The sequence below is a fragment of the Magnolia sinica genome, chromosome 6 (genome assembly GCF_029962835.1).
Source record: "Magnolia sinica isolate HGM2019 chromosome 6, MsV1, whole genome shotgun sequence".
Lineage (NCBI taxonomy): Eukaryota > Viridiplantae > Streptophyta > Magnoliopsida > Magnoliales > Magnoliaceae > Magnolia > Magnolia sinica.
Genome location: NC_080578.1, coordinates 94074557 through 94086800, shown reverse-complemented (window position 1 = coordinate 94086800; position 12244 = coordinate 94074557). Strand labels below are relative to the sequence as shown.

At 41.7% G+C, this 12244-nt stretch overlaps 1 protein-coding gene across 1 annotated transcript; it reads left to right on the top strand.

Annotated features, from left to right (window-relative positions):
* The first annotated feature begins 2220 nt into the window (after positions 1-2220).
* On the top strand, positions 2221-11844 carry LOC131249117 (uncharacterized). Its single transcript, XM_058249684.1, has 4 exons — positions 2221-2358; positions 2555-2892; positions 7273-9866; positions 11431-11844. The coding sequence occupies exons 2-3, from the start codon at positions 2555-2557 to the stop codon at positions 9824-9826; spliced, it is 2892 nt and encodes a 963-aa protein (XP_058105667.1). The 5' UTR covers positions 2221-2358; the 3' UTR covers positions 9827-9866; positions 11431-11844.
* Positions 11845-12244: the final 400 nt, after the last annotated feature.

The window sequence follows — 12244 nt, the reverse complement described above, 5'->3', positions numbered from 1 at the left end:
GCAATCATAGCCGTTGATCTCGCTGTTTGCGGCTCTTGCGCAGTAGGGTTATCATTGACGGGCCTGGGCTGCAAGGTATCACCTTAAACTAGTTCCGAGCTCAAGCCCGCGTCCAGGCCCGCATTAGACAAGTACAATGGCCGGAGCCTGACCGGAAATGATTATGCCTGCCAGGAATCGGATTCAGTAACGAGGTGTTCGGTGCTGTGGTCCCACAATGATGTATGATGTGTGTGTCTTATCCATGCGGTCCATCCGTTTCGCCAGCTCTTCTTAATGCGTTAGCCCAAAAATAAAGTAGATCCAAATCTCAGATGGAGCCGCCACGGCAATGAGTGGTCATTAAATGGCCACTATAAAACATTTGGGGCTCGTAAGTTTTGGGCCAAGTGGGTATTTGTGTTTTCCCTTTATCAAGGTTCGGGTGACTAGATAAATAAGTTGGATGGCAAATAAACATCATAATGGATCACCAAGAACTCAACGGTCAGCTTTCAATCACCACTACTTCCTGTGGTGAGGTCCACCTTAATTTGGATCTGCCTCGTATTTAACCTCCTGCGTCAGAGTGAGCTGGAAAAATGGATGAATGGCATGAAACGGATTGGCTACTCCCCCTGGCCTGGTGGCTAGTGTTTGGTGCTCTATGGGTCCACCATGATGTATGTGTTTCATCGGTTCCATTAATCCATTTTTACATGTATTTTTAGGACTTGATTTCAAAAATGAGATGGATATAATTCTCAGGTTTGCCACACCATAGGAACACACTAGTGAACGGATATCCGCCATTAAAATCCTCTAAAAGTTAAAAAACAAAGATCATCTTGACCCAAGCCCCAAAAAGTTTTTTTTAATAGTCTATTCATTCAACATTGTTTCCTAATGTGGTCCACTTGGGATTAAGATATACCTCATTTTTGATCTAATGCAATAAAATGATATAGAAAATTAGATGGATGGAATGAATGAAACACATATATCATGGTGGGGCCCACAAAGCACTGGTTATGGGGAGTAGCCAATCCGTGGTCGAATGGCATGTATGAAAGATGAGAACGGATTGGCTACTCCCTGCCACCATCCCGGTAGCTGGTGGTCGGTGGTATGTGGGCCGTACCATGATGTATGTGTTTCATCATGGCATCCAATTTTTCATATCATTTTAGAGCTTTATCCCAAAAATGAAGGGGATATAAAACTCAGGTGGGCCACACCCTAGGAAAACAATAGTGATTGGATATCCACCATTAAAATGCTCTTAAGGCCCACTGTACTGTTTATTTGACATCCAATTTGTTGATTAGGTCATACATAGCCAGATGAAAGTAAAAAAAACAAAGATTAACTTGATTCAAAACCTTAATGTCTGCCTAAAGGTTTTTAATGGTCAACGCTCATTCAACACTGCTCCACTTGAGATGGGAATGTATCTCACTTTTTGGGTTTATAGGTTAAAGTTATTAGAAAAATAAACAGAGACGACACGCCCCATTACATCAACCAGCACCCCAGACCTTATCACTGGAGGGTCACCACTGAATCGGAGTTCACCTCCCCCTTTCACCCCATGCAAGATCCAAGTTGTTCATTAGGTGTGCCCCCATCATAATAAGTCAGTTTGATTTTCAGCTGGGCCACACACTCTGTTTACACCCAACTTGACACCATCAAGTCCAATGGCTAGAAAGTTGCCAAGTGGCAGCACCATCGAGAAATCCACTCCGTCCATCTGTTTTATTTCAGATCACTTTAGGGCATGGCCCAAAAACGAGGCATATCCAAATATTAAGTGAGCCACACGGTAGGAAACAGTGTGGATTGAATGCCCACCATTGAAACATTCACGGGCCACGGAAGTTCTGGATCAGCCTAATATTTTTGTGTTTTCAATTCATCCCAGAAGGAATGATGACCTTATGAACGGTTTGGATGGCATATAAACATCATGATGGGGCCAGGGAAGGTTTCAACGGTAGGCATTTCCCTGACCTTCTCCTATTATGTGGCCCACTTGAATTTGGATCTGCCTACTTTTTTTTCCTCATACCCTAACAGGAGCTGGCAAAACGTATGGACGGAATGGATTTATCACAAGTATCACAGTGGACCCCACATGCATCCGAGGCAATCTATGTAGAATAATGATCATCTGACAACTCAGTATGTGGCTCCAACGGCTACACGGACAGACAGGGTGATTCCTCAGTCGCGACAGACCGAAAAAAGAACTCGCACATAAAATTCCCCAAAACTACCAATCCTCGAAATCCCATCATCTTCAAACCCTAGAAAAACCGACCTGCAGGAGGGAAGTATCTCAGTAATTCCTGCTGATCTGAAGAAACTCGGTTGAAGGTATCATTTCTAAATCGTTATCAAATTCAATCCCCCCATCAAACATTCCTAAAATCTGCATCAATAACGACTGAAATCCGCATTTCTTTTCTCAACAATTTCCTATATTCTTCCATTTTTCTATTTTCATTTTCTTGAAGAAGTTTTCAAAGGAGCCCTGTTTCAATTTCGAAATTTCCTTCTTTTCCCTTTCCAGATGTACAACGGAATCGGATTACAGACACCGCGAGGCTCAGGCACGAATGGATATATCCAGACGAATAAATTCTTCGTGAAGTCGAAGAACGTTAAGGTGGAAACGAAGGAATTCGAGGCCGATCAGGGCACTGGCGGTGTCAAGAAGGCGAACAAAGAGATTCTCGAGCACGACAAGAAGCGCCGGATCCAGCTGAAGCTCGTGCTTCTGGAGGAGACCCTAATCGACCAGGGGTACACAGATGATGAGATCGCGGTGCGGCTAGAGGAGACGCGGAAGGCCTTGGAATCAGCAGCCGAGGAAAGCGAGGTGGGCGGCGGGGCAAGGACTGACAAGAGGTATCAGTTCTTTCCCCCTCTTTCCCATTTTTTTGAATGCAGAGATGTTCTGTGACTTTTATCTCCGTTTCTGGTATCTTCATATTTTCTTTCTTCATTATCCTGATTTTCTGTCTTAATGGCTCCATTTCTGAAATCCTTGTGGTGTGATTGGTTAAATCTTGGACTTGAAATCCAAACAGAAGTGGGGATTCATAAAGCTAACCGTTTTGTTGCTGGATGTGGGATTAGTTTGATCCATAGGTTGCAAACGATGACTCGGGTTGGGACATGATCTGTCACTAAATAAGGTTGACCGGGTGGGTCAAGAAAATAAACTTTAGTGCCCATTTGGGCAGGGGATCCTCCATAGTTGGGATTAAGTCTAACATGATTTTGGCAGCCCCAGTGCCCTCTTGTCAGATTTTCTGCACTACAGCAACATTTCCTCTGCATAATTGCAAGTAGCATCGTTTTTGTTTTTCGTTTTTCTAGAACTTCCATAATTGCATTTATGCAGAGGAAATCATGCTTTGGTGCAGTGAATCCAACATGGAGTGCATGGGGCCTTCCAAAATCATGATTAAGCTTAATCTTGATCAGTGTTCGAAGTATCAGTATCGCTACTAGTTTCGCTGGCCGGGAAGGCGGAAATAATATCAATATCGCCAATAACAGGAAATGAGGGGCAGTGGACATTTTCCGTGAAACTTCAAGAGATGCTAAAATACACATATTTGCATTTTTAGGAATAAAAAAATTGCAAAAAGAATGCATTCATAATAAGTTCTCATTTAATGGGGGGGCTTAAAAGCATGTGTTGTTGTAAGAAATCAGTCCAATCATCCTATCTATCCATCCAACCATCCTACCTTCCATCCAAACATCCATCAATATTTTAGAATATCACCAACACGCGATATTTTGCCGAGAAATCATCAACAACTGAAAAGGAGACGAAAGAATGTGGTCTCGATATCACCCGTGTTGCATTAATAATAATATCGTTGACAATCTGATCATTGCATACAACTACGCACCCATAGAAAAATTTTGAAATGGAATTTTTTTAATAAGTAGATTTTTGGTGATATAGATACATTGGCGATATAATTGAAATATCATCAATACACTAGCGATACAAGTGCCACTTGGAATTTGCACAGTTGAAAATATTGGCGATACATTGGAGATATCAATACATTGGTGATACAAGCAACACCTGGAATTTACGGTAAAAAATATCTGTGATGCATTGGCGATACTTAACGATACATCACCGAAACTTGGAATTTCTAATACTACTCGTGTTATCGGTATCACTGCTAGTGTTATTGGTATCGCTGGAGCTGGAGCTGGAGCTGGAGATGGAGATAATATTGGGGATACTCTGAACAGTGATCCTATTTCATAGCATCCCCTAACCAAAGAGACCCTTGCTGATTTTTATAGAATAATCTCATAATGATAATCAGTGTAATTAGAGATTTGGTAGGCTCTCATGTTCATGGTAGGATCCATCAAATCAACAACGGGATTTGATCTTCCAATCTAGGAGATATCTTTTGGGATCTCCCCTTCATGTTGAGACAAGAAAAGAAATTTAAAAAAAAAAACTTCTTCATTAATACAAACAGGTCAGGACTCAAGAAATTTGGTCGAGTCTTGCATTGGAACCAGGTCTTGGACTCAGGAAACGAAGGTGGTTTTTGGTCTGAACTAGGGCACGCCTAGTTTCTCTGTCCAAATCACCTAATTAAGTGGCCCTGTCGAATTGAATTGGGGAAATGCTGGGTCAATCAGCAGCGTTTGCAAACTATGGTTTGATCTGCTAACTCGATTATGGAATTTGCCGGTATTTTTGTGTTTGATCCCAATTGAGATGGGTTCAATGGTTACAAGCTTAAATGGGCAGTTGTTGTTCCGTGAAACAAAAACAATGTCATATTGTTGATACATCCTGTGTAAGATGCTTAATGGAATGTTCCCCTAGGGGCAAAAGGAAAATGGTTCAAAAACAACTTTTTGGCAATACTGGCCAGCATTGGAGGGGTCCCAAGAGATCGAAAGGTTGCATTCATATGGCTTTTTTCAGGTTATATTATTGCTCTGGGACTGGGAATAGTGCAAGTAGTGGAAGCTCTTCGCACATTTGCTGCCAATGTCAAGGGAAGGTCATTGTGGATGGAGATTCTATCAAAGTTGTTGTCTGGGTGAATGATGCAGGAACTGAGCTGTAGCTTTGTATTTAGTTTTTAGTGAAATCAGATATCTTGCTGATGGGCTAATTTCACTTACTCATGTAGGAAGGGGTGGCTAATTCAGTAGCAGACTGGGGAGAGCCATTTTTATATGTTAGGACTATAGTTATTTTGATAGCTGAAAATGGTATGACCCCTTAGGAGGTCGGCTCGGACTTATGAACATGCACTCCGTAGTTCGAGGTTGAAAGGTCGGGCCAGTATTGATCATGACCAAGGAGCTCCTAAACGATTAGGTCAGGTCAGGATTGATCATGACCAAGGAGTTCCTAAATGACCGTCTGTATCAGATCGATCTGAAGAAAGTGCAAGCACCGAACTCCCGAGCCTAGGCCTCAGTACCACACATTTCCGAGCTTCTACCAAGCTTATATGATCTTTGAGGAATGTCTAGATTTGTATGACCATAAGACGATCGAGAGACCAATCAGTCTGACAAGATCAAGAGAATGGCCATCCAAAACGACAAATTTCGCTGAGAAGACAAGCCTGTTCCCCTTGCCCAAACACGGATAGGCCAAGGAATTGACTAGCCAACTAGCGACAATCAGCTCAGAAGTTCACCTTGAGCCAACCATGGCGATCGGCCCGATTGATCAAGGGCTCGGCTCAACTCGGCCTCAACCTGATTGATGGAGGGCTCGGCTCGGCTCAGCTCAGCCCCGACCATCCATTACATGATTATAGGGCCAACCACTTCAACACTTATCACCTCCACAAATCCCGTGTAATGGTTGAGAAACGTACGCGAAGATTGCACCTGTGATCGAGAACTGTCTCTAGTCCCAACAATGACCCCTCTACACTTTAAATAGGGGACCTGTCTACACTAAAAGGTACGCAAAATCTGACCCAAAAACCCATCTACGCTACTAGACCTAGATTCGTAGCCTAACTTTGGCTTCGGAGGATCCCCTGTTGTAGCCAGGGTCTCCGTTGTCTTCTTCGTGTGCAGGTGTTTGAAGGTCTAGCAATTTGGCAAAAAGGGTGAATCAAATTTCTGTATCAACAGTTGTCATTAGTCAGTAGTTCTTCAAAGCTTAATGAAAGACTGTAATATGGCATTTTTAGTACATAAAAATTATAATAAACCGAAGAAACATTAAATAATAATTCCATCTTTCAAAAAAAAAAAAAACATTAAATAATAATTCAAGTGAGGTTTCTGAACACCATTTTTTGTCATCATAGATTATGCTATAATAGTTTCTGTTCTTAATCTATTATTTTGTCAGTTATGAGCCATCCAAATGGGCGCTTTCTGTTGTAGATCATATTAAAATGGTCTTGTACTGAACAATGATGATATCGAGTATGGCTGAATGTTTATTTAATTCTTACTTTTTCTTCTTTTGACAAATCATGAAACTTTAATGTAGTTATTTTTCAAAAAAAAAATTTTTAAAAATCAATTAAGGCAGAAGTGGATGAGAAAAAAGGAAGCATAAAACGAATGAAGATGCTAATTCTTGAATTTCACTAACTATGAAGCAGAGTTGTCAGAGTTCCAGTAACAGCCACTCAAAGTAATAGCATTGAGTCAGTCTGATTTCAATAATTACATCCCTGGAGAGAGATGACTTAAAGCTTCTCAACCCTTCTTAGTTATCTCACCCATGTACATAACACTCGAAAAAGCTAGTATTGGAAGTTTGTTGGCATTGGTCCAAATGCTCCTCTACGAAGGTGTTGCTCTTTTTATTAAGGTCCTGGACAATTATTTTGTTATTACTTATTATTTTTATTTTTTGCCATTTTTCGTCTTTACTGGTGCCAATTACTTATAATTTTTATCCTGGCAAATTTACTTTTGACGTGGTTATGGTTGGATAATGACTACACTTGGCTGTCTGCTGAAGTAAAAGAAACACACACAATTTTATTTTTTTTAAAAAAAAAACAACAACAGTTGGTTGCATGTATTCGAAACATTTTTCAGTATCTGTGGTCACTCACCACTGTCTGCTTTATGGCTGCAAATCACTAATTAATAGTTCGTGGCAACTTGTTTGCTTATCTTTGAAACAATTATCAGTATCTGTTATCTACCATGATTTTTACCTTATGGTTACTAAGCACTATTTGATTTGTGGTTTGGAAATTGTTAACATCTTGCATTTACCTGGGTTGGCTTGATCAGGGTTTCAGATACACAAACCCACCAAATTGCTGCTAGAAAGGAGAGGCAGATGGAGACTTTAAGAGCTGCTCTTGGTATTATCAGAGAAGATGAAACCTCTGAACAAGGGCTTCAAGAGCAAAAGAAGCAGGACAAAGCATTTGAGTCAGGAGCTGAAGAAAGTGATGATGAGGAACTGAGAGAAGACCGTAAAAATGGCCCAAAAGACAGTCCCAAACAAGGGGGAAAAGGTGAATATCAACACGTTGATTCGGATAGAGAGAACAGCAGAAGAGAAGTGAGGAAGGAAGATGACCTGGAAACTGAAAAAGATGCTGTGAAAAATAAAAAGATGGAGGACCGGAGAGATGAAATAGATGAGCCAAAGCACCAAGAAAAGAAAGGCAGCAGAAAGAAAGTGTATGGGTACAGTTCTGATAGTGATAGCAGTGATAAACATTCCAAAAGGACAAAAAAGAAACATGGGAAAACTACTAGGAGACATGATTCTGAGGACGATTCTGATGTTGGTGGCAGCAAGAAAAGCAACAAACATCGTGAGAAGAACAAGAAAAGCAGTACAAAGCTTGAAAATGATTTATCTGATCCTAACAGTGATGTAGGCAGGCAAAATGCAAAGAAAGAAGCAGAGAACTATGCAAAAGATTGCCGTAGACATTATTCAGAGGATGTTTCTGATTCAGGTACGGAGATGCAAACCAAGAGTGACTTAATGGGGAAACACCAGAGAAAATCCAGAAGACATGATTCTGAGGAGGATGTATCTGATTCTGATAGCAGGAGGAAAAATGGAAGAAAAGAAGTGGAAAAATATAAGAAGCGCAGCAGAAGAGATGAAACCAGTGGTGACTCTGACACCGACAGCGGTAGGAGACATGCTGGAAATGACGGCTCGAAACATGGTAATGCATCACACGGAAAAGGCAGTAGCAAGTACTATGCAGCTGATTCTGATAGAGGAAGGAAAAATGACAAAGAGGAGAGAGGTAGGAACCACAAAAGGAGACATGATACTGATGAGGATGAATCTGACACAGACAGTGGCAGGAAGAATACTGAACATCATATGGAAAAACATGGAAAAAGTAACAGGGAGCGAGATTCTTTAACCAGTGACAGTGAGAGCAGCACAGATGCTTCTTCTGACAGCAGTAGCGATTTTGATTCTGGCAGCAGCAGTGATAGCAGCCATGACAGACGCATTCGGAAAAAGGCTGGTGAGGATAAGAGCGGTAGAGGGTACAAGGAAGATGTGGATCGCATGGATGGCAGGAAGCGACATGGATCTTCTGTAGAAGGGCAGACGTTTGCTTCTCGGACACATGGGCGAGATGATGGTAGGAAAGAGAGAGCTGGTGGGCAATATGACACTGATATTCTGGAGAGGAAAAGCTTGGATATGGCAAGGAAATTGGACAAAACAAATCGCTCCGAGTCCTCAAGAGATGGTAGGGACAGAGAATACGGAGTCCAAGAAACAAGAGGAAAGAGGAAGCTTGAAGATGGGGGCCACAATGAACAACCGGCATCGAAATCAAGAAATAGGGATGTTGGAGAGACTGATAAGGCACAGGGAGAAAATAGAGGTGAATTTTACTCTGGTAGCAGGGAGTACAAAAACCGTGATGATCGAAAGAGAGATAGGGATGTTGGAGAGACTGATAAGGCACAGGGAGAAAATAGAGGTGAATTTTACTCTGGTAGCAGGGAGTACAAAAACCGTGATGATCGAAAGAGAGAGAGGGATGTTGGAGAGACTGATAAGGCACAGGGAGAAAATAGAGGTGAATTTTACTCTGGTAGCAGGGAGTACAAAAACCGTGATGATCGAAAGAGAGAGAGGGGTGTTGGAGATACTGATAAGGCACAGGGAGAAAATAGAGGTGAATTTTACTCTGGTAGCAGGGAGTACAAAAACCGTGATGATCGAAAGAGAGAGAGGGATGCTGAAGAGACTGATAAGGCACAGGGAGAAAATAGAGGTGAATTTTACTCTGGTAGCAGGGAGTACAAAAACCATGATGATCGAAAGAGAGATAGGGATGTTGGAGAGACTGATAAGGCACAGGGAGAAAAGAGAGGTGAATTTTACTCTGGTAGCAGGGAGTACAAAAACTGTGATGATCAAAAGAGAGAAGAGTACCAAAGTCTGAACATGGGCCAAGGAAACCAAGAAACAAGAGGAAAGAGGAAGCTTGAAGATGGGGACCACAGTGAGCAACAGGACCATAGTGAGCAACTGAACTCGAAGTCAAGAAACAAGGACTTGGGAGCGACAGAGCGAAGGCATAGAGGTGAACTTGACTTGGGCAACAGGCACCATAGAAATGATAATGACCAAAAGACAGAAGAACATATGAATTTGAATAAATCAGGAGAAAAGAGGTCCGCTCGTGCACAATACGATGATGAAGAGCACAGAAGAAGAAGAAATGGAAGAGAGACTGAGAGGGATACTAAGAGAACCAGATATGATGATTCTCGGTCAAGGGGAAGTAGGTATGAGAACCACAGCAGTGATGATGCTGATAGATCCAGGCAACGGCATCGTTAATATGACCTCTGGGACATCATTTGCATTGGTGTTGGTCATGGTAAGTTGGTTACATGGTTTAGGAACTTTACCACCACCACCACCCTCATCCCATCTAATTGGGGTTGGCTACATGTATCCTTTTCAGGCATTTCACTCTGTCAAGGGCCATAGCCTCACTCAAACCACAGGTCATCATATATTTTCTTACTACCTCCACATGTGTCCTTTTGTGCCTTCCCCATGCCCTTTTATAGCCTTCAAACTTGAACCAACTTATGCCTAATCATTACAGTTCTTGGTCTCCAATGCACTTGGCCAAACTTCCAAGTCTACTTTCCCTCATCTTTTTCCCTGTTCAGGCTGCTCAAGATACCTTGAATGCCTTCATTTCTAATTTTATCCTTCTTACCACTCATCCATCTCAACATCCTCATTTCAGCTATAAATTCTATGAACATCCTGTGCCTTGACAATCCAACATTCCATCCCATAAAACACGACTGGTCTTATAGCTGTTATATAAATTGTCCCTTTTAGGCTTATTGGTGATGTGGCAATCACATTGAACTCCAAAGACATGTCTTCCTCTCATCCACCTATGCATGGTATTGAAAAATGGTTACGTAATGGTAATGGTGGGAATCGTTGCACAATATGGGGCTGTATCCCCCACTCTGGGGGAAAAAAAAAAGGCTCGTAATGGCTGATACAGCCCCATAATGTCGTCCAATGCAGGGCTGATACATTCTCCCTTGAAAAAGTTTTTTGACCATTACGAAATGGGCTGTAATCGCCATTATGGCTCATATCATAACAACCATAGGGCTGGCTGTGGCCGCCATTGGTGTTATTGAATACCTTGCACCTGGCTCCGATTCTATAATCAACATTCATCTCTCTATTTTTGTGACTTGAATGGTGATTTTGGGGTAGTGAATTGGGAACCTTTTAAAAAAAAAAAAAAATTTCAAAGATCTGAATGTATAATTGCCAACAAAAGCATGATGGAAAATGTTCCTATAAGGTCGACCTTAATGTAAGTTATGGTAAGGTTGAGCTCCGTGGGTCCCACCATGATGTGTTGGACATCGATCCTGTCCTTCAAGATGCGATCCCCCATTTTATGCTTAAGAGTCGAAATCCAGTTTGGTCCATGACTTAGATGGGCCACATGACAGGAAACATTTGAGAATGGATGCCCACCCATTAAAACCTTCTTGATTGTTTGTGGGGCCCACCAGGATGTGGTTCAGGTATCATACCCATCTATTGTGGTTGTCCCTCCTGGACGAGGGTTCCCACAAAATTTCAGGCTATTCCAATAGTGAAATGATTCTAGATGTCTTAGGCATGATTTTGCACTGTTCCAGTCTTTGATATGGTGTGGTCCACCCCCATCACCTGGAGGGGACTCACCAGATGCATGGTTCAGGTGTCTGCCACAGGTTATGGTAGGCCCGCAGAGATCCATGGTAAGGTCAACCTTAACAAGGACATTCTTACAGTAAGGTCAACCTTACAAGAAAAATTCCCTTCTTCTGACATACTGAATGATTTGTCTGCTTTGCTTTGAACTTTATGCTGTTTCTTCAGCTGAACTGTTTGTATTGGTTTTATTTCAGTGCCTGTGGGCTTCTGCCACCCCTTGAGTGCCCCAGAATATGAGCATTGAACTGTCACAAAGAGCAGCCTGCAGGTATCTTTCTGAACTATGAGAGATTTGAAATTTCAGCATTGGACATTGTTGCTGAATCAAATCCTAAAGGTTTGTCATCATGTAAGGAGTTTAATGTGATGCTGCAACTATCGTCTACTTTTATAGATTTTGGTACTTTGAAATGTTAAAGATGGTATTGGAGAGAAAAATGGCTGAAGAGAACCAATTTCCCTTGATCTGATGCAGATGTTTGGATCACCGTATCTTCTTGTTTTCTTATTTGTCAAGTATTTCAGGCATCTCAGGAGTCTGGACCAAGATCGTGTTTTCCTGTGTCCTTCTATTTTAAGACTACCGGTGGTCAGCATACTTAGCAATCTGGGCATGTGCATTATGTGTTGTGTTACATAACCACGGCTTTTTATTCATTTTGATTTGAAAGATCTGATGCACTTGTTCAGGTAAATCCTATCTGTTTATAAATTTAAAATGGTCCATGTTTTGTTTCAGATGCTAGGGTTTTTTTTTTTCGTTTTTTTCCCTTAGGTTATGTTGTGGAATGTTCGAGTCCAACCCAGAAATAATTTTGTTCTGGACTTTTCGAGTTCTCCAGCCACCAGAGATAATGGATTCTGGTGCATCACGTAAAATGCATCTAGTTGCTACAAGTGCGGCCCCTTCATAGATTAGAGGAGGCATCAAATTGATGGGCCCTACTATGGATGTTGCACACTTGAGGAATAGTCATTTGGATTGGGTACAAGTTGTCTGACAGGCTA